Source organism: Salvelinus fontinalis, chromosome 5 (genome assembly GCF_029448725.1).
Source record: "Salvelinus fontinalis isolate EN_2023a chromosome 5, ASM2944872v1, whole genome shotgun sequence".
Taxonomy (NCBI): domain Eukaryota; kingdom Metazoa; phylum Chordata; class Actinopteri; order Salmoniformes; family Salmonidae; genus Salvelinus; species Salvelinus fontinalis.
The window spans coordinates 62,934,606-62,957,105 of record NC_074669.1 but is presented as its reverse complement, the minus strand read 5'-3'; the positions used below and the strand labels follow the sequence as shown (position 1 = coordinate 62,957,105).

At 42.8% G+C, this 22,500-nt stretch overlaps 1 protein-coding gene across 1 annotated transcript in view; it reads left to right on the top strand.

The window, feature by feature from the left end:
- The window catches only part of LOC129856170 (CUB and sushi domain-containing protein 3-like), a 94,654-nt gene that overhangs the window by 68,177 nt on the left and 3,977 nt on the right, over window positions 1–22,500 (top strand). The window contains exons 13-17 of the mRNA XM_055924271.1: window positions 2,534–2,679; window positions 6,834–6,914; window positions 11,547–11,660; window positions 14,256–14,444; window positions 19,698–19,844. Of these exons, the coding sequence (XP_055780246.1) occupies window positions 2,534–2,679; window positions 6,834–6,914; window positions 11,547–11,660; window positions 14,256–14,444; window positions 19,698–19,844 (677 nt within the window). The remainder of the gene's footprint in view (window positions 1–2,533; window positions 2,680–6,833; window positions 6,915–11,546; window positions 11,661–14,255; window positions 14,445–19,697; window positions 19,845–22,500) is intronic.

Here is a 22,500-nt window from a genome sequence, read left to right as displayed (position 1 = left end):
TTAATGTTAATAGATGAATAGATTAATGTTAATAGATGAATCGGTTAATGTTAATAGATGAATAGATTAATGTTAATAGATGAATAGATTAATGTTAATAGATGAATAGATTAATGTTAATAGATGAATAGATTAATGTTAATAGATGAATAGGTTAATGTTAATAGATGAATAGATTAATGTTAATAGATGAATAGGTTAATGTTCAATAGATGAATCGGTTGCCCTTTTTGGATGCAGTCAGTCAGGAAAACAGATGTATCTCTGCTCTCACCATGTTGACATTAGTGATCATGTGTTTTCTCTGTATAGCAGAGCTGACTACAGCGGCTGAAGGCTGAAGGCGATAGGTTCACCCATAATGACAACCCTATTAAAGGAGAGGTCCGGAGGGAAATTGCTTATCATTGAAAATCATTAGTACTGGCTGTGGCTGTTGTTGTCCTTATTTAGCTGCTCTTTACGTAACATAAACTTCTCCTCGGGTTCTCTGGATACTCTGGCTGGGTTGAGTCCCCGCCCAGCTAAATCTCTGTAGCTAGTACAGCACTTAGCTAAGACCCAGGAAGTCCCAGGAAGTCCCAGGAAGTCCCAGGAAGACCCAGGAAGATCCAGGAAGTCACAGGAAGTCACAGGAAGACCCAGGAAGACCCAGGAAGATCCAGGAAGTCACAGGAAGTCCCAGGAAGTCACAGGAAGACCCAGGAAGTCCCAGGAAGACCCAGGAAGATCCAGGAAGTCACAGGAAGTCCCAGGAAGACCCAGGAAGTCCCAGGTCACTCATAGAACAGCAACGTGTCTCTTCTTCATTCTTCTTCGTGTATTTTCTTTCTTTATGTGTCTGTATGTGTTTGGAGGTGATTGTTCCCCAGAAAGCTTTGTAGCTTTCGTGACACTTTAACTAGCCACGAACCCTCGATGACCTAAACCCAGACTACACCGGGTCACAACAGTAAACTGCTTTATTTTGTGTTATTCTCGTCAGAAGATTGATGGTCAAACGGTCAAAGATTTAACAGTTGTTATTCTCTCCTCGCTGATTGGCTGGTCATTATCAACAGAAATGGAGTACTAAGTTAGCTACCAAGTTTTAGGATATGTACCGAATGGTACCCTGCTCCCTATAAAGTGTACTACGTTTGACCATGGCCCATAATGCACTAGGGAGAGGATAGGGTGGCATTTAGGATGCAGGGTGTAACTCACACTCACCCCTGGTTGTTTGGGATACAGGATAACTCACACTCACCCCTGGTTGTTTGGGATACAGGATAACTCACACTCACCCCTGGTTGTTTGGGATACAGGGTGTAACTCACTCACCCCTGGTTGTTTGGGATACAGGATAACTCACACTCACCCCTGGTTGTTTGGGATACAGGATAACTCACGCTCACCCCTGGTTGTTTGGGATACAGGATAACTCACGCTCACCCCTGGTTGTTTGGGATACAGGATAAATCACACTCACCCCTGGTTGTTTGGGATACAGGATAACTCACAATCACCCCTGGTTGTTGCTCATCGCTACAGGGCCACAGACCTAGACCCACTCTCACAACATCAAAGGGCTTCATGTGGCAAATTTTGTCTACTTCACGTTCAGAAGATTTACAGTCAAACAATTTTTACAATGACTCTCTCTCTGCTGTCGGACCAGGCTGTCCAGACTAATTACTCTCTCTCTGCTGTCGGACCAGGCTGTCCAGACTAATTACTCTCTCTCTGCTGTGGGGCCAGGCTGTCTAGACGAATTACTCTCTATCTCTCTGCTGTGGGGCCAGGCTGTCTAGACTAATGACTCTCTCTCTCTCTCTCTCTGCTGTGGGACCAGGCTGTCTAGACTAATTACTCTCTCTCTGCTGTCGGACCAGGCTGTCCAGACTAATTACTCTCTCTCTGCTGTGGGACCAGGCTGTCTAGACTAATTACTCTCTCTCTGCTGTGGGACCAGGCTGTCTAGACTAATTGCTCTCTCTCTGCTGTGGGACCAGGCTGTCTAGACTAATTACTCTCTCTCTGCTGTGGGACCAGGCTGTCTAAACTAATGACTCTCTCTCTGCTGTGGGACCAGGCTGTCCAGACTAATGACTCTCTCTCTGCTGTGAGACCAGGCTGTCTAGACTAATTACTCTCGCTCTGCTGTGGGACCAGGCTGTCCAGACTAATTACTCTCTCTCTCTCTGCTGTGGGGCCAGGGTGTCTAGACTAATGACTCTCTCTCTGCTGTGGGACCAGGCTGTCCAGACTAATTACTCTCTCTCTGCTGTGGGACCAGGCTGTCTAGACTAATTACTCACTCTCTCTCTCTGCTGTGGGACCAGGCTGTCTAGACTAATTACTCTCTCTCTGCTGTGGGACCAGGCTGTCTAGACTAATTACTCTCTCTCTCTCTCTGCTGTGGGACCAGGCTGTCTAGACTAATTACTCTCTCTCTCTCTCTCTGCTGTGGGACCAGGCTGTCTAGACTAATTAACTACAAAGCTTTGGGGAAACTAACTCACCGCTGATTGGTTATCGTCTCTCCCTACAGGGACGGTCCTGACCAAGGCTCTCCTCAGATTGGTCAGTTCAGTGGGAACACGCCCCAGAAAGCGGTCTATACCACAGCCAATCATGTCCTCATCAAGTTCCACAGTGATTTCAGCACTAGCGGGTTCTTTGTGCTTAGTTACCATGGTGAGTAGTGCCCTTTTAAAGTTTCTACTTAGTTACCATGGTGAGTAGTGCCCTTTTAAAGTTTCTACTTAGTTACCATGGTGAGTGTTCTCTGTTAAAGAGAGTGCTTCAGCTGTAATGACTTCAAATGGACCAGTATATTAAATAGAACCTTAGACTGGACATTGGTAAAATAATGAAATTACTGCCTTGATGAACTTACAGCCTTTATGAACTTACTGCCTTTATGAACTTACTGCCTTTATGAATTTACAGTCTTTATTAACTTACAGTCTTTATGAACTTACTGCCTTTATGAATTCACAGCCTTTATGAACTTACAGTCTTTATGAACTTACTGCCTTTATGAATTCACAGCCTTTATGAACTTACAGTCTTTATGAACTTACAGTCTTTATGAACTTACAATCTTTATGAACTTACAGTCTTTATGAACTTAGTCTTTATGAACTTACAGTCTCTATGAACTTACAGTCTTTATGAACTTAGTCTTTATGAACTTACAGTCTTTATGAACTTATAGTCTTTATGAACTTACAGTCTTTATGAATTTACAGTCTTTATGAACTTACAGTCTTTATGAACTTACAGCCTTTATGAACTTACAGCCTTTATGAGCTTACAGTCTTTATGAACTTACAGCCTTTATGAACTTACAGCCTTTATGAACTTACGGCCTTCATGAACAACTCAGAGGTATCTAAGGCTCTATCTCAATTAGTCTTTCCTTGATTCCTCTCCTCGCCTCCTTCTCAACCATAATGGAAGGGCCCTCCCCTCAGATGTTCTTCTCTGTGTTTAGAGAAGGAGGTAAGGAGGAGAGTGGTTGAAAGGAATAGAGGGAGGCTGAATTAAGCCATAGAATATATTGGGCTCCCGAGTGACGCAGCGGTCTAAGGCACTGCATCTCAGTGCAGGAGACGTCACTGCCGTCTCTGGTTCAAATCCAGGCTGTATCCCATCTGGCTGTGATTGGGAATCCAATGGAGCGGTGCACAATTAGCCCAGTGTCATCCAGGTTTGGCCGTCATTGTAAATAAGACTTTGTTCTTATAACTGACTTGCCTAGTTAAATGAATACTGTAGCAACACACGGGTCCAGATGAGGCTGACGTATTGATTTCTATGCTGTTGTCACCACCCTCATTAACTGGTTGTATTTTAGTCCAATCTGCTCTTTAGCACCTTGTGGTTCTTATTGTCAGGATTTATACCGATAAAAAACAGGATATCGACAGGCATCTACTTAAAATGTTCATTCAAAATGTTCATTTGTTCATCTGATCACAGTTTGAATTGTCTTTTTTAATGATGTTTGGGAAGGTTCATAATTATGATAGCTGGACGTTCTATAGATTTACAGGCTTAGAGGTTTGATGAGCTGACAGGATACAGGAGGTGTGATTACGGTTTGATGAGCTGACAGGATACAGGAGGTGTGATTACAGTTTGATGAGCTGACAGGATGAAGGAGGTGTGATTACAGTTTGATGAGCTGACAGGATGAAGGAGGTGTGACTACAGTTTGATGAGCTGACAGGATGAAGGAGGTGTGATTACAGTTTGATGAGCTGACAGGATGAAGGAGGTGTGATGACAGTTTGATGAGCTGACAGGATGAAGGAGGTGTGATTACAGTTTGATGAGCTGACAGGATACAGGAGGTGTGATTACAGTTTGATGAGCTGACAGGATGAAGGAGGTGTGATTACAGTTTGATGAGTTGACAGGATGAAGGAGGTGTGATTACAGTTTGATGAGCTGACAGGATGAAGGATGTGTGATTACAGTTTGATGAGCTGACAGGATGAAGGAGGTGTGATTACAGTTTGATGAGCTGACAGGATGAAGGAGGTGTGATTACAGTTTGATGAGCTGACAGGATGAAGGAGGTGTGATGACAGTTTGATGAGCTGACAGGATGAAGGAGGTGTGATTATAGTTTGATGAGCTGACAAGATGAAGGAGGTGTGATGACAGTTTGATGAGCTGACAGGATGAAGGAGGTGTGATTATAGTTTGATGAGCTGACAGGATGAAGGAGGTGTGATGACAGTTTGATGAGCTGACAGGATGAAGGAGGTGTGATGACAGTTTGATGAGCTGACAGGATGAAGGAGGTGTGATTACAGTTTGATGAGCTGACAGGATGAAGGAGGAGTGATAACAATTTGATGAGCTGACACGATGAAGGAGGTGTGATTACAGTTTGATGAGCTGACAGGATGAAGGAGGAGTGATAACAATTTGATGAGCTGACACGATGAAGGAGATGTGATGACTGTTTGATGAGCTGACAGGATGAAGGAGGTGTGATTACAGTTTGATGAGCTGACAGGATGAAGGAGGTGTGATGACAGTTTGATGAGCTGACAGGATGAAGGAGGTGTGATGACAGTTTGATGAGCTGACAGGATGAAGGAGGTGTGATGACAGTTTGATGAGCTGACAGGATGAAGGAGGTGTGATTACAGTTTGATGAGCTGACAGGATGAAGGAGGTGTGATGACAGTTTGATGAGCTGACAAGATGAAGGAGGTGTGATTACAGTTTGATGAGCTGACAGGATGAAGGAGGTGTGATTACAGTTTGATGAGCTGACAGGATGAAGGAGGTGTGATTACAGTTTGATGAGCTGACAGGGTGAAGGAGGTGTGATGACAGTTTGATGAGCTGACAGGATGAAGGAGGTGTGATGACAGTTTGATGAGCTGACAAGATGAAGGAGGTGTGATTACAGTTTGATGAGCTGACAGGATGAAGGAGATGTGATTACAGTTTGATGAGCTGACAGGATGCAGGAGATGTGATTACAGTTTGATGAGCTGACACGATGAAGGAGGTGTGATTACAGTTTGATGAGCTGACAGGATGAAGGAGGTGTGATTACAGTTTGATGAGCTGACAGGATGAAGGAGGTGTGATGACAGTTTGATGAGCTGACAGGATGAAGGAGGTGTGATTACAGTTTGATGAGCTGACAGGATGAAGGAGGTGTGATGACAGTTTGATGAGCTGACAGGATGAAGGAGGTGTGATTACAGTTTGATGAGCTGACAGGATGAAGGAGGTGTGATTATAGTTTGATGAGCTGACAGGATGAAGGAGGTGTGATGACAGTTTGATGAGCTGACAGGATGAAGGAGGTGTGATTATAGTTTGATGAGCTGACAGGATGAAGGAGGTGTGATGACAGTTTGATGAGCTGACAGGATGAAGGAGGTGTGATTACAGTTTGATGAGCTGACAGGATGCAGGAGGTGTGATGACAGTTTGATGAGCTGACAGGATGAAGGAGGTGTGATGACAGTTTGATGAGCTGACAGGATGAAGGAGGTGTGATTATAGTTTGATGAGCTGACAGGATGAAGGAGGTGTGATGACAGTTTGATGAGCTGACAGGATGAAGGAGGTGTGATTATAGTTTGATGAGCTGACAGGATGAAGGAGGTGTGATGACAGTTTGATGAGCTGACAGGATGAAGGAGGTGTGATTACAGTTTGATGAGCTGACAGGATGAAGGAGGAGTGATGACAGTTTGATGAATTGACAGGATGAAGGAGGTGTGATGACAGTTTGATGAATTGACAGGATGAAGGAGGTGTGATTACAGTTTGATGAGCTGACAGGATGAAGGAGGTGTGATGACAGTTTGATGAGCTGACAGGATGAAGGAGGTGTGATGACAGTTTGATGAGCTGACAGGATGAAGGAGGTGTGATGACAGTTTGATGAGCTGACTGGATGAAGGTGTGATTACAGTTTGATGAGCTGACAGGATGAAGGAGGTGTGATGACAGTTTGATGAGCTGACAGGATGAAGGAGGTGTGATGACAGTTTGATGAGCTGACAGGATGAAGGAGGTGTGATGACAGTTTGATGAGCTGACAGGATGCAGGAGGTGTGATTACAGTTTCATGAGCTGACAGGATGAAGGAGGTGTGATGACAGGATGAAGGAGGTGTGATGACAGGATGAAGGAGGTGTGATGACAGGATGAAGGAGGTGTGATGACAGGATGAAGGAGGTGTGATGACAGGATGAAGGAGGTGTGATGACAGCGAACAACCGAACACTTGTGTTGATATGTAAGTTAATGTTTACCTTCTATTGTTGTTGTTGTTTATTGTTGTTGTTTTTCTCCCTTCACAGCATACCAACTGAGAGTGTGTCAACCTCCTCCGGCTGTTGCCAACGCAGATATCCTCACAGAACATGACGAGTTTGAAATAGGTCTGTCTCCTTTATACATGTATTTGTTTGGTTGTTTGGTTGTTTGGTTGTTTGGTTGTTTGGTTGGTGAGTTGTTTGGTTGGTGAGTTGTTTGGTTGGTGAGTTGTTTGGTTGTTTGGTTGTTTGGTTGGTGAGTTGTTTGGTTGGTGAGTTGTTTGGTTGGTGAGTTTATTTGGTTGTTTGGTTGTTTTGTTGTTTGGTTGGTGAGTTGTTTGGTTGGTGAGTTGTTTGGTTGGTGAGTTGTTTGGTTGGTGAGTTGTTTGGTTGTTTGGTTATTTGGTTGTTTGGTTTGTGAGATGTTTGGTGGTTGGTTGTTTGGTGGTTGGTTGTTTGGTTGTTTGGTTGTATGGTTGTTTGGTTATTTGGTTGTTTGGTTTGTGAGATGTTTGGTGGTTGGTTGTTTGGTGGTTGGTTGTTTTGTTGTTTGGTGGTTGGTTGTTTGGTTGGTGAGTTGTTTGGTTGTTTGGTGGTTGGTTATTTGGTTGGTGAGTTGGCTGGTTATTTCTCTGTATTCATTCATTGATATCAAAGTGGCGCAGTGCGAGCTGTGTTGCTACAGATGCTGGTTCAGTACCCGTGCCAGCCTCGACTGGGAGACCCATGAGATGACTGTAGGTTTTTGGTTTCTCTCCCTAAAAACAGAAATAAATCATTCTAAATAACAAACTGGCTTTATTTACAAATTAGTAACAATGTCTCACGGCATGTTAAAAAATTGCCCTTTTCTCGCTCATTTAACGTTATTTTGAAAACGAAATCATCTCCAAAATGTTTAAGAGTCATTGCACGAATAATGGCGCTGACTAAGGAAACGTTCCCGCTGTGCTGTTCTCAGTGCCAGTCTCCACGTTCAAACTAAAACAATGTCACTAATAATGGCATCTTTATGCTTTCGTTAACAAAATAATGATAAAAATAGTCTTTCGAAATACCGATGTTTATTTAGTTATGGATCCATAACGAATTACTACGGGATTAAATATCACAGATTTACAGAAATATTGGAACAAAATTGTCTAATGAAGGCTAACAACTTGTTGCTTACTGGAAAACACCCGTTCAAACACACATGGTCACGTTGTACAGCGTCATTATGGCTATTAGCAGGGCTGTATTTTGGCCTTTATAAATATTATTTTGGCCTTTATTCAGATTACAATTGCTCACTGTCGTTTTTTTTAAAACAAAATAATCTCCAAAATATTGTTATATACAAAGCCCTGTGGACATCTATTTCATCACCGTTTCACGCTGCTCTGAGACAAGCATGGAGAAACTAAAATATTAAATTATATTCCATGGTATTCTTAAGATATATCTGTTGACTGAATATAAGCAAGTAATGTCTGCTAAATAACCAAGTTAGGTTTCTCCAGAAATTTTTATAATATTTTAAAAAGTTTGACCTTCATTTAACTAGGCAAGTCAGTTAAGAACTAATTCTTATTTACAATGACGGCCTACCGGGGAACAGTGGGTTTAACTGCCTTGTTCAGGGGCAGAATGACAGATTTTTACTTTGTCAGCTCGGGGATTTGATCTTGCAACCTTTACAGTTACTAGTCCAACACTCTAACCACTAGGCTACCTGTCTACCCCCTCTAACCACTAGGCTACCTGCCTCCCCCCTCTAACCACTAGGCTACCTGTCTCCCGCTTCTAACCACTAGACTACCTGCGTCCCCCTCTAACCACTAGGCAACCTGCCTCCCCCCTCTAACCACTAGGCTACCTGCCTCCCCCCTCTAACCACTAGGCTACCTGTCTACCCCCTCTAACCACTAGGCTACCTGCCTCCCCCCTCTAACCACTAGGCTACCTGTCTACCCCCTCTAACCACTAGGCTACCTGCCTCCCCCCTCTAACCACTAGGCTACCTGCCTCCCCCCTCTAACCACTAGGCTACGTGCCTCCCCCCTCTAACCACTAGGCTACCTGCCTCCCCCCTCTAACCACTAGGCTACCTGCCTCCCCCCTCTAACCACTAGGCTACCTGCCTCCCCCCTCTAACCACTAGGCTACCTGCCTCCCCCCTCTAACCACTAGGCTACCTGCCTCCCCCCTCTAACCACTAGGCTACCTGCCTCCCCCCTCTAACCACTAGGCTACCTGCCTCCCCCCTCTAACCACTAGGCTACCTGTCTACCCCCTTTAACCACTAGGCTACCTGCCGCCCCAAATAAATCATTCTAAATAACTGTCACGTTCCTGACCTATTTCTGTTAGTTTGTTATATGTGTTAGTTGGTCAGGATGTGAGTTTGGGTGGGCATTCTATGTTTTCTGTTTCTATGTTGGTTTATGGGTTGCCTGGTATGGCTCTTAATTAGAGGCAGGTGTTTGGCGTTCCTCTAATTAAGAGTCATATTTAGGTAGGCGTTTTCACAGTGTTCGTTGTGGGTGGTTGTCTCCTGTGTCTGTGTATATGTTTGCACCATACGGGACTGTTGACGGTTTGTTCGTTTTATGTAGTCTGTTCCTGTTCATTGCGTTCTTCACGTTATATGTAAGTTCGTCGTTCAGGTCTGTCTGCATCGTTTATTTGTTTTGTTTGTTTATGCAAGTTTAGTTTGTTTTTCCGTCGTGTTCAATAAATCATGTCATTTCACTACACTGCGCCTTGGTTCGATCACTACTCCTCCTCTTCGGTTGAAGAGGAAGAGGATTACCGTTACAATAACAAACTGGCTTTATTTACAAATTAGTGAGAATGTCTCACCCCATGTTCGAGAACGGCCGTTTTCTCGCTCACTCTACATTAAATGAAAACTAAATCTCCAAAATAAAAAATTACAAATAAATCACTGTTAATCCCACTTTGTAACACAATCAAATGCGAACTTTTGCAAGGCCCTGTACCCTCCAAGTGATGAACTAACACCAAGATACTGTACCCTCCAAGTGATGAACTAACACCAAGATACTGTACCTTCCAAGTGATGAACTAACACCAAGATACGATGATAGGGTTGTTTCAAAGGTACCCCAGCTCTTCATCAGAGTGTCTGATAGTGGTGTATCTAGCCAGGTCTGATAGTGGTGTATCTAGCCAGGTCTGATAGTGGTGTATCTAGCCAGGTCTGATAGTGGTGTATCTAGCCAGGTCTGATAGTGGTGTATCTAGCCAGGTCTGATAGTGGTGTATTTAGCCAGGTCTGATAGTGGTGTATCTAGCCAGGTCTGATAGTGGTGTATCTAGCCAGGTCTGATAGTGGTATATCTAGCCAGGTCTGATAGTGGTGTATCTAGCCAGGTCTGATAGTGGTGTATCAAGCCAGGTCTGATAGTGGTGTATCTAGCCAGGTCTGATAGTGGTGTATCTAGCCAGGTCTGATAGTGGTGTATCTAGCCAGGTCTGATAGTGGTGTATCTAGCCAGGTCTGATAGTGGTATATCTAGCCAGGTCTGATAGTGGTGTATCTAGCCAGGTCTGATAGTGGTATATCTAGCCAGGTCTGATAGTGGTGTATCTAGCCAGGTCTGATAGTGGTGTATCTAGCCAGGTCTGATAGTGGTGTATCAAGCCAGGTCTGATAGTGGTGTATCTAGCCAGGTCTGATAGTGGTGTATCTAGCCAGGTCTGATAGTGGTGTATCTAGCCAGGTCTGATAGTGGTGTATCTAGCCAGGTCTGATAGTGGTGTATCTAGCCAGGTCTGATAGTGGTGTATCAAGCCAGGTCTGATAGTGGTGTATCAAGCCAGGTCTGGTAGTGGTGTATCTAGCCAGGTCTGATAGTGGTGTATCAAGCCAGGTCTGATAGTGGTGTATCTAGCCAGGTCTGATAGTGGTGTATCTAGCCAGGTCTGATAGTGGTGTATCAAGCCAGGTCTGATAGTGGTGTATCAAGCCAGGTCTGGTAGTGGTGTATCTAGCCAGGTCTGATAGTGGTGTATCAAGCCAGGTCTGATAGTGGTGTATCTAGCCAGGTCTGATAGTGGTGTATCTAGCCAGGTCTGATAGTGGTGTATCTAGCCAGGTCTGATAGTGGTGTATCTAGCCAGGTCTGATAGTGGTGTATCTAGCCAGGTCTGATAGTGGTGTATCTAGCCAGGTCTGATAGTGGTGTATCTAGCCAGGTCTGATAGTGGTGTATCTAGCCAGGTCTGATAGTGGTGTATCAAGCCAGGTCTGATAGTGGTGTATCAAGCCAGGTCTGATAGTGGTGTATCAAGCCAGGTCTGATAGTGGTGTATCAAGCCAGGTCTGATAGTGGTGTATCTAGCCAGGTCTGATAGTGGTGTATCTAGCCAGGTCTGATAGTGGTGTATCTAGCCAGGTCTGATAGTGGTGTATCTAGCCAGGTCTGATAGTGGTGTATCTAGCCAGGTCTGATAGTGGTGTATCAAGCCAGGTCTGATAGTGGTGTATCAAGCCAGGTCTGATAGTGGTGTATCTAGCCAGGTCTGATAGTGGTGTACCAAGCCAGGGTGATAGTGTTCAGTGAAGTCTATGCCTCCTATCTGAAAGACTGTGTGTGTGTGTGGTGTGTGTGTGGTGTGTGTGTGGTGTGTGTGTGTGTGTGTGTGTGTGTGTGTGTGTGTGTGTGTGTGTGTGTGTGTGTGTGTGTGTGTGTGTGTGTGTGTGTGTGTGTGTGTGTGTGTGTGTGTGTGTGTGTGTGTGTGTCTCTCCAGGCGACATCATTCGGTACCAGTGCCTGCCAGGGTTCACCCTGCTGGGCTCGGAGATCCTGACGTGCAGGCTGGGGGAGAGGCTCCAGATGGACGGCCCTCCACCTCTTTGCCAAGGTTTGCATCGGTTGCATCTGTAATGGCATCCTATCCCCTATGTAGTACACTGCTTTTTGACCTGGGGTCGTAGATCTAGAGAGCTTCTAAACTGAAAGCATCACTTACAACATCCCTCTAAAAACCGTGTGGCTCTGCTGTAAAAGTAGTGCACTAAATAGGGAATAGGGTGCCGTTCCCCATAGGGTCCTGGTCTAAAGTAGTGCACTATATAGGGAATAGGGTGCCATTCCCCATAGGGTCCTGGTCTAAAGTAGTGCACTAAATAGGGAATAGGGTGCCGTTCCCCATAGGGTCCTGGTCTAAAGTAGTGCACTATATAGGGAATAGGGTGCCATTCCCCATAGGGTCCTGGTCTAAATTAGTGCACTATATAGGGAATAGGGTGCCATTCCCCATAGGGTACTGGTCTAAAGTAGTGCACTAAATAGGGAATAGGGTGCCAAAGTGAGTACAGACGCATTGTCCTGGGCTATAAAGCACGTAGAGTTCACAATTATGGATATATATTTGACCTCTTGTTTAATATCATTCTTCTGTTTGTTGATATCCGCTGTACACGTTTCTGTATAGAGTCGGGAAAAATATTGATCTCTCTGTTGCTGACGTAATCTAATAATCTATCTTTGTTGTTTTTTACTTGTTTTAACCTGTCGTCGTTCTACATTCTGTTCTTTGGTATCAGATGATAAAATGTTTTCCTGCTCGTTTTGCCTGAACATGTCACTGTTGTTGCCAACGGTAACCTTTCCTTGTGTTCTATTACCTTCTGTCTGATAAAGGGCCTGAAGAAAAGCTAGCTGTTGTCAGAATAACAATATGGTTTCGAAAGTGTTGTCATTATTTCAGACATGCCACCCTCCAGTGCTGAGAAAGGAGCTGATATATACAGTAGCATCAGAAGTCAGCAGTCTCCAGTACTGAGAAAGGAGATGATATATACAGTAGCATCCCGAAGTTAGCAGTCTCCTGTACTGAGAAAGGAGCTGATATATACAGTAGCATCAGAAGTTAGCAGTCTCCAGTACTGAGAAAGGAGCTGATATATACAGTAGCATCAGAAGTTAGCAGTCTCCTGTACTGAGAAGGGAGCTGATATATACAGTAGCATCAGAAGTTAGCAGTCTCCTGTACTGAGAAGGGAACTGATATATACAGTAGCATCAGAAGTTAGCAGTCTCCTGTACTGAGAAAGGAGCTGATATATACAGTAGCATCAGAAGTTAGCAGTCTCCTGTACTGAGAAAGGAGCTGATATATACAGTAGCATCAGAAGTTAGCAGTCTCCAGTACTGAGAAAGGAGCGGATATATACAGTAGCATCAGAAGTTAGCAGTCTCCTGTACTGAGAAAGGAGCTGATATATACAGTAGCATCAGAAGTTAGCAGTCTCCAGTACTGAGAAAGGAGCGGATATATACAGTAGCATCAGAAGTTAGCAGTCTCCTGTACTGAGAAAGGAGCTGATATATACAGTAGCATCAGAAGTTAGCAGTCTCCTGTACTGAGAAAGGAGCTGATATATACAGTAGCATCAGAAGTTAGCAGTCTCCTGTACTGAGAAAGGAGCTGATATATACAGTAGCATCAGAAGTTAGCAGTCTCCTGTACTGAGAAAGGAGCTGATATATACAGTAGCATCAGAAGTTAGCAGTCTCCAGTACTGAGAAAGGAGCTGATATATACAGTAGCATCAGAAGTTAGCAGTCTCCAGTACTGAGAAAGGAGATGATAAAGTAGCAGCTATTATTTTATAGTGCTACCGAGGGACGAAGCTAGCCCAGTAAACCAGTACTCTGTACCTCGAGGCCCTGTACCCGTCTCACACTAAATGGGTTTTCATTGCACATTATTATTTCACTGTAATTTCCAGCCACAGTCACAGTCACAGTCACAGTCATTGTCACAGCCACAGTCACAGTCACAGTCATTGTCACAGCCACAGTCACAGTCACAGCCACAGTCACAGCCACAGCCACAGCCACAGCCACAGTCACAGCCACAGTCACAGCCACAGTCACAGCCACAGCCACAGTCACAGCCACAGCCACAGTCACAGCCACAGCCACAGTCACAGCCACAGCCACAGCCACAGCCACAGTCACAGTCACAGCCACAGCCACAGCCACAGTCACAGCCACAGCCACAGTCACAGCCACAGTCACAGCCACAGCCACAGCCACAGCCACATTCACAGTCACAGCCACAGCCACAGCCACAGCCACAGTCACAGTCACAGCCACAGTCACAGCCACAGTCACAGCCACAGTCACAGCCACAGCCACAGTCACAGCCACAGTCACAGCCACAGTCACAGTCACTACCACAGCCACAGTCACAGCAACAGCCACAGCCACAGCCACAGCCACAGCCCCATTCACAGTCACATCACAGTCCCGTCACTTCACTCTGTCCTCTCTGTCCTTTCACTCACTCTCCCTCTCTTTTCCCTTTCTCTCCTCTCTCCTCTCTCCTTCCTTCCTTCCCTCTCTCTCTCTCTCTCTCTCTCTCTCTCTCTCTCTCTCTCTCTCTCTCTCTCTCTCTCTCTCTTTCCTCTCCTTTTATCTCCTTTTATCCCTATCTTTCCACCCACAGTCCAATGTCCTGCTAACGAGGTCCTCTTCGACTCCACGGGGGTGATCCTGAGTCCTGGCTACCCAGACAGTTACCACAACCTCCAGACGTGTTCCTGGCTCATCAACGTAGAGAAGGGCTACAACGTCACCCTCCACTTCCAGCTCTTCCAGACAGAGAAGGAGTTTGACATCCTGGAGATATTTGACGGTGGGACATTTATCAAACGTTGCTTAGTATCGCAGTTTAAGACCTCTCTCTTCACATCTGTCATCGCCGGATAACTTGCGAAAAATGACCATAGATTTTATCTGTCATGTAAAGGCTTTGGATAATGAATCCCTCAGCCACTAATTATACGTCTCTTACTCAGACCTTACTCCAAGCACCCTTCCAAGCACCCTTTCAAACACCCTTCCAAAAACGCTTGTACTAATCCTAAATGCCAGATTACTTTACCTAAGTTAACTATCACTTTCAACCAGGGGGCGCAACTTTCACTGTGGATGGGGGGCCCCCATATTCAGAAATGTGTCCCTCCAAGTTTTATCATTGAAACAAAACAAGGCAACAGGTTGCTTTAGGACCATGCGGACACTTCTGATAGGTTGCTTTAGGACCATGCGGATGCTTCTGATAGGTTGCTTTAGGACCATGCGAACGCTTCTGATAGGTTGCTTTAGGGCCATGCGGACGCTTGGGACTGCATGAAACTTTTAAAACGTTTTTACATTATGAAGAACTTGACATTAATTAATGATTTTATGTATTAGTCTGTAAGACCATGGGACAAATTTGTGAATGTAAATAGCATGCGTATTGTGTTATATGATGCAAGTAACCACTTTAAAAATAATAAGTTATTATTATTAACATACAGAGAATTAGACACTGTAGGCTACCCCTCTGACTATTGGGTTTATTTGCACATTCAAGCCTGTCTCAAAATACAATACTGTCCCTTTAATGTTTTACCTGACTGGCTTTTCAAAGACAGCTTGTGATGTAGCCTACACGTTTTGCGCTCTTGTAGGACAGCAGTAACTCCCCATTGTTGACCTATACTTCTCGATAACTGGGCTAACAACTCGATAAATAACAAAATATATCTACATACGGGCCACACGCGGCTCTGCGCTCTGATCTGAAAAGCGCAGACACTCGCGGGTGATTGAAAGACCTCTCGCCAAATATAATTCTAGTCCGTTGCTCTCTGGCTCTGCCTACAACTAAATCACAGACTCAATCTTGCAAAGTTAGACTTGGTTTGGTTTGTTGCGTTGAAAATGGGCTGATATAATGCTGATTCAATCGAAGACAAAAAAACGTTGATCTACAGTATATTAGTGCAAACTAATTGGGCGAACTCAGTGAAGTTGGATGTCTGCGCAGCCTGTCTTTGCTTCTGCGCATCAGTCCTGCCGGAGGCAAACCGAGCGAGCGCGAAGTTTAGAGGGAATATTACTTACGAAGATTGTAAAATTGAGTCAACCTTACTTTATTGAGGTCTGAGTCAAAGCAATCTGGCTATTTGCTATTGTAATTGACTACTTTAAAGATGAATAAACCCAGCCACTGCAAGGTCGAACGAATCCAACGAATCATGCTTTGAATTCCAATAGAGGAGCTAGCCAGCCAACAAGTGTGGTTACACAGTACATGTTATACAGTATATGTAATACAGTACATGTTAAACAGTACACGTTAAACAGTATATGTAATACACTACATGTTATATAGTATATGTTATACAGTACATGTTATACACTACATGTTATACAGTACATGTTATACACTACATGTTATATAGTACATGTTATACACTACATGTTATATAGTACATGTTATACACTACATGTTATATAGTACATGTTATACACTACATGTTATATAGTACATGTTATACACTACATGTTATATAGTATATGTTATACACTACATGTTATACAGTACATGTTATACACTACATGTTATATAGTACATGTTATACACTACATGTTATATAGTACATGTTATACACTACATGTTATATAGTACATGTTATACACTACATGTTATATAGTACATGTTATACACTACATGTTATATAGTACATGTTATACACTACATGTTATATAGTACATGTTATATAGTACATGTTATATAGTATATGTTATACACTACATGTTATATAGTACATGTTATACACTACATGTTATATAGTACATGTTATACACTACATGTTATATAGTACATGTTATACACTACATGTTATATAGTACATGTTATACACTACATGTTATATAGTACATGTTATATAGTATATGTTATACACTACATGTTATATAGTACATGTTATACACTACATGTTATATAGTACATGTTATACACTACATGTTATATAGTACATGTTATACACTACATGTTATATAGTACATGTTATACACTACATGTTATATAGTACATGTTATATAGTACATGTTATACACTACATGTTATATAGTACATGTTATATATATTTTTTATTTTTTATTTTACCGTTATTTTACCAGGTAAGTTGACTGAGAACACGTTCTCATTTGCAGCAACGACCTGGGGAATAGTTACAGGGGAGAGGAGGGGGATGAATGAGCCAATTGTAAACTGGTGATTATTAGGTGACCATGATGGTTTGAGGGCCAGATTGGGAATTTAGCCAGGACACCGGGGTTAACACCCCTACTCTTACGATAAGTGCCATGGGATCTTTAATGACCTCAGAGAGTCAGGACACCCGTTTAACGTCCCATCCGAAAGACGGCACCCTACACAGGGCAGTGTCCCCAATCACTGCCCTGGGGCATTGGGATATTTTTTTTAGACCAGAGGAAAGAGTGCCACCTACTGGCCCTCCAACACCACTTCCAGCAGCATCTGGTCTCCCATCCAGGGACTGACCAGGACCAACCCTGGTTAGCTTCAGAAGCAAGCCAGCAGTGGTATGCAGGGTGGTATGCTGCTGGCAATAAATAGTACAATATAGTACATGTTATATAGTACATGTTATACACTACATGTTATATAGTACATGTTATACACTACATGTTATATAGTACATGTTATACACTACATGTTATATAGTACATGTTATACAGTACATGTTATATAGTACATGTTATACACTACATGTTATATAGTATATGTTATACACTACATGTTATATAGTACATGTTATACACTACATGTTATATAGTACATGTTATATAGTACATGTTATATGTTATACACTACATGTTATATAGTACATGTTATATGTTATACACTACATGTTAGATAGTACATGTTATACAGTACATGTTATATAGTATATGTTATACGCTACATGTTAGATAGTATATGTTATACGCTACATGTTATATAGTATATGTTATACAGTACATGTTATACACTACATGTGTATAGGACAGAGAGATGTATATAGTATATGTTATACACTACATGTTATATAGTATATGTTATATAGTACATGTTATATAGTATATGTTATACACTACATGTTATATAGTATATGTTATATAGTACATGTTATATGTTATACACTACATGTTATATGTTATACACTACATGTTATATGTTATACACTACATGTTATATGTTATACACTACATGGTATATGTTATACAGTACATGTTATATAGTATATGTTATACACTACATGTTATATGTTATACACTACATGTTATATAGTATATGTTATATAGTACATGTTATATAGTATATGTTATACACTACATGTTATATAGTATATGTTATATAGTACATGTTATATAGTATATGTTATACACTACATGTTATATAGTATATGTTATACACTACATGTTATATGTTATACACTACATGTTATATGTTATACACTACATGTTATATGTTATACACTACATGTTATATGTTATACACTACATGTTATATGTTATACACTACATGTTATATGTTATACACTACATGTTATATGTTATACACTACATGTTATATGTTATACACTACATGTTATATGTTATACACTACATGGTATATGTTATACACTACATGTTATATGTTATACAGTACATGTTATATAGTACATGTTATATGTTATACACTACATGGTATATGTTATACACTACATGTTATATGTTATACAGTACATGTTATATAGTACATGTTATATGTTATACACTACATGTTATATGTTATACACTACATGTTATATGTTATACACTACATGTTATATAGTATATGTTATACAGTACATGTTATATAGTACATGTTATACACTACATGTGTATAGGACAGAGAGATGTATATAGTATATGTTATACACTACATGTTATATAGTATATGTTATACACTACATGTTATATAGTATATGTTATATAGTACATGTTATATGTTATACACTACATGTTATATAGTATATGTTATACACTACATGTTATATAGTATATGTTATACACTACATGTTATATGTTATACAGTACACACTTGGAGGGAATGTTCCACCTATTAACTAGCCCACCTCTAATGATGTCACACCGTGTGCTTTTCTGTGTTTGTGGAGACAGAATATTCACCTGAAACACCATTATTTTATACACTCAATTCTCTTCCCTCTGCCTTTGTCTGTGTTTCTGTCCTAACGTGTCTCTGTGTCTCTGTCCTAACATCTCTCTGTGTCTCTGTCCTAACAGGTCCTAACATCTCTCTGTGTCTCTGTCCTAACAGGTCCTAACATCTCTCTGTGTCTCTGTCCTAACAGGTCCTAACATCTCTCTGTGTCTCTGTCCTAACAGGTCCTAACATCTCTCTGTGTCTCTGTCCTAACAGGTCCTAACATCTCTCTGTGTCTCTGTCCTAACAGGTCCTAACATCTCTCTGTGTCTCTGTCCTAACAGGTCCTAACATCTCTCTGTGTCTCTGTCCTAACAGGTCCTAACATGTCTCTGTGTCTCTGTCCTAACAGGTCCTAGCATGTCTCTGTCGCTCTGTCTAACAGGTCCTAACAGGTCCTAGCATCTCCCTGTGTCTCTCTGTCTAACAGGTCCTAACAGGTCCTAACATCTCTCTGTGTCTCTGTCCTAACAGGTCCTAACATCTCTCTGTGTCTCTGTCCTAACAGGTCCTAGCGTCTCCCTGTCTCTCTGTCCTAGCAGGTCCTAACATCTCTCTGTCCTAACAGGTCCAAGCATCTCTCTGTGTCTCTGTCCTAACAGGTCCTAACATCTCTCTGTGTCTCTGTCCTAACAGGTCCTAGCATCTCTCTGTCCTAACAGGTCCTAACATCTATCTGTGTCTCTGTGTCTCTGTCCTAACAGGTCCTAACATCTCTCTGTCCTAACAGGTCCTAACATGTCTCTGTCCTAACAGGCCCTAACATCTCTCTGTCCTAACAGGTCCTAACATCTCCCTGTGTCTCTGTGTCTCTGTCCTAACAGGTCCTAACATCTCTCTGTGTCTCTGTCCTAACAGGTCCTAACATCTACAGCCAGAGCCTGGCGTCCCTCAGCGGTGACATCACCACGCCCTTTAACCTCACGACCTCTGGTCATCAGTTGCTTCTGCGCTGGTCGTCCGACCACGGCACCAACAGGAAGGGCTTCCACGTCAGATATGTGGGTGAGTATCAAAGTATGTATCCTGTTAATAATGACTTTCCTTCAACCGGCATGTCTTCATCCACCCCTCTCTATACAACACCACCCAATAGGAGTCATTAACAGCATGGTACAGGGCCCCACCAGAAATAGACTGGCCGTTGGGCAGTTCTGGCATTTGCCAGACGGGCCGGTCCATCTTTAGCCCAGTGGGCCGGTCTAAATCGGGGGTTTTGGTCTAATAATGGGGTCATTGAGGTCAAAATAGGCCGGTGTGTTAGAAATGCATGGGCCCATTAATGATCCCAGGCCATCCCTGATCCCAGGCCATCCCTGATCCCAGTCCATCCCTGATCCTGGTCCGTCCCTGATCCCAGTCTTTCCCTGATCCCAGTCTTTCCCTGATCCCAGGCCATCCCTGTCCCAGTCCATCCCTGATCCCAGTCTTTCCCTGATCCCAGTCCATCCCTGATCCCAGGCCATCCCTGATCCCAGGCCATCCCTGATCCCAGTCCATCCCTGATCCCAGTCCATCCCTGATCCCAGGCCATCCCTGATCCCAGTCCATCCCTGATCTAGGTCCATCCCTGATCCCAGTCCATCCCCCGTTACTGAAAACAAACTGGCCTGTAGGATTCCCTACTAATTCCTTACAGAACAGGAATTAGTCTCGCCATCAGCATCCTCACTGTGTTGTGATGGAATCACTGGCCACTTTAATAATGAAACACTAGTCACTTTAATAATGTTTACATATTTTGCATTACTCATCTCATATGTATATACTGTGTTCTATTCAATTCTACTGTATCTTAGTCTATGCCGATCTGACATTGCTAATCCAAATAATGATATATTCTTAATTCCGTTCCTTTACTTTAGATTTGTGTGTATTGTGTGTTGTGAAATTGTTCGATATTATTTGTCAGATATTACCGCACTGTTGGAGCTAGAAACACAAGCATTTCACTACTTATAACATCTGCTAAACACGTGTATGTGACCAATAAAATTTTATTTTATTTTTGTTTGTAAATGCTGTCTTTTGTTGTGTTGTAATGTACTGTATGGTTGTCTATGTAACCACTGTATGTCTAATGTTATGTAACCACTCTGTCTAATGTTATGTAACCACTATATGTCTCATGTTATGTAACCACTGTATGTCTAATGTTATGTAACCACTGTATGTCTATGTGCATATTTGTAATGCTAATGGATCATTATCTACTAGTCAGAGAGAGAGAGAGAGAGAGAGAGAGAGAGAGAGAGAGAGAGAGAGAGAGAGAGAGAGAGAGAGAGAGAGAGAGAGAGAGAGAGAGAGAGAGAGAGAGAGAGAGAGAGAGAGAGAGAGAGAGAGAGAGAGAGAGAGAGAGAGAGAGAGAGAGAGAGAGAGAGAGAGAGAGAGAGAGAGAGAGAGAGAGAGAGAGAGAGAGAGAGTTGCAACCAATTTAAACACCACATCAGGGTTAGCTGAGACCTCGGAGACCGAGAATAAAGTGGGGCCTGTTACTTCTCTTCTCTTGCACACTGAGGCTTCGTCCCAAATGGCACCCTATTCCCTATGCATAGTACACTGCTGGTCAGAAGTAGTGTACTACACAGGGACTAGGTTATCATTGTGGGACGTAGCCTGAGATTTGCTCTCGTTGTAGACAGATGGAGTTTGTTGAGCCGCATTTAAATTCCTTTCTGCAGGTTGTAGCCTCTGATTGGCTGCTATGTGTTTACATGGAATGTGTTTGGTGTTCTTGATCGAGTGTGAAACGACGGGGAAAAACAGCCCCCCTTCCCAAACAAATACAACAAATAACAAACAAATAAGTGGCGGTGGTATCAGGATGAACAATATTTTGTTGTTGTGCGAAAGCAAATGGAATATGTGTGCCTATGGGCCATTGGTGATTTGCGTAAACTTTTTTAAAAACATTTTATCTTGTGGTTCATGTTTTAAAGTGACTGCTCAGCTCAGCGGGTAGAGTGTTGACATCCACCATGTTGTAGAGATGTGACTCTCCTTCTCAGTCTACAGCAGTAACGTCCACCATGTTGTAGAGATGTGACTCTCCTTCTCAGTCTACAGCAGTAACATCCACCATGTTGTAGAGATGTGACTCTCCTTCTCAGTCTACAGCAGTAACATCCACCATGTTGTAGAGATGTGACTCTCCTTCTCAGTCTACAGCAGTAACATCCACCATGTTGTAGAGATGTGACTCTCCTTCTCAGTCTACAGCAGTAACATCCACCATGTTGTAGAGATGTGACTCTCCTTCTCAGTCTACAGCAGTAACATCCTTCTCAGTCTACAGCAGTAACATCCACCATGTTGTAGAGATGTGACTCTCCTTCTCAGTCTACAGCAGTAACATCCACCATGTTGTAGAGATGTGACTCTCCTTCTCAGTCTACAGCAGTAACATCCTTCTCAGTCTATAGCAGTAACATCCACCATGTTGTAGAGATGTGACTCTCCTTCTCAGTCTACAGCAGTAACATCCTTCTCAGTCTATAGCAGTAACGTCCACCATGTTGTAGAGATGTGACTCTCCTTCTCAGTCTACAGCAGTAACATCCTTCTCAGTCTACAGCAGTAACGTCCACCATGTTGTAGAGATGTGACTCTCCGTCTCAGTCTACAGCAGTAACGTCCACCATGTTGTAGAGATGTGACTCTC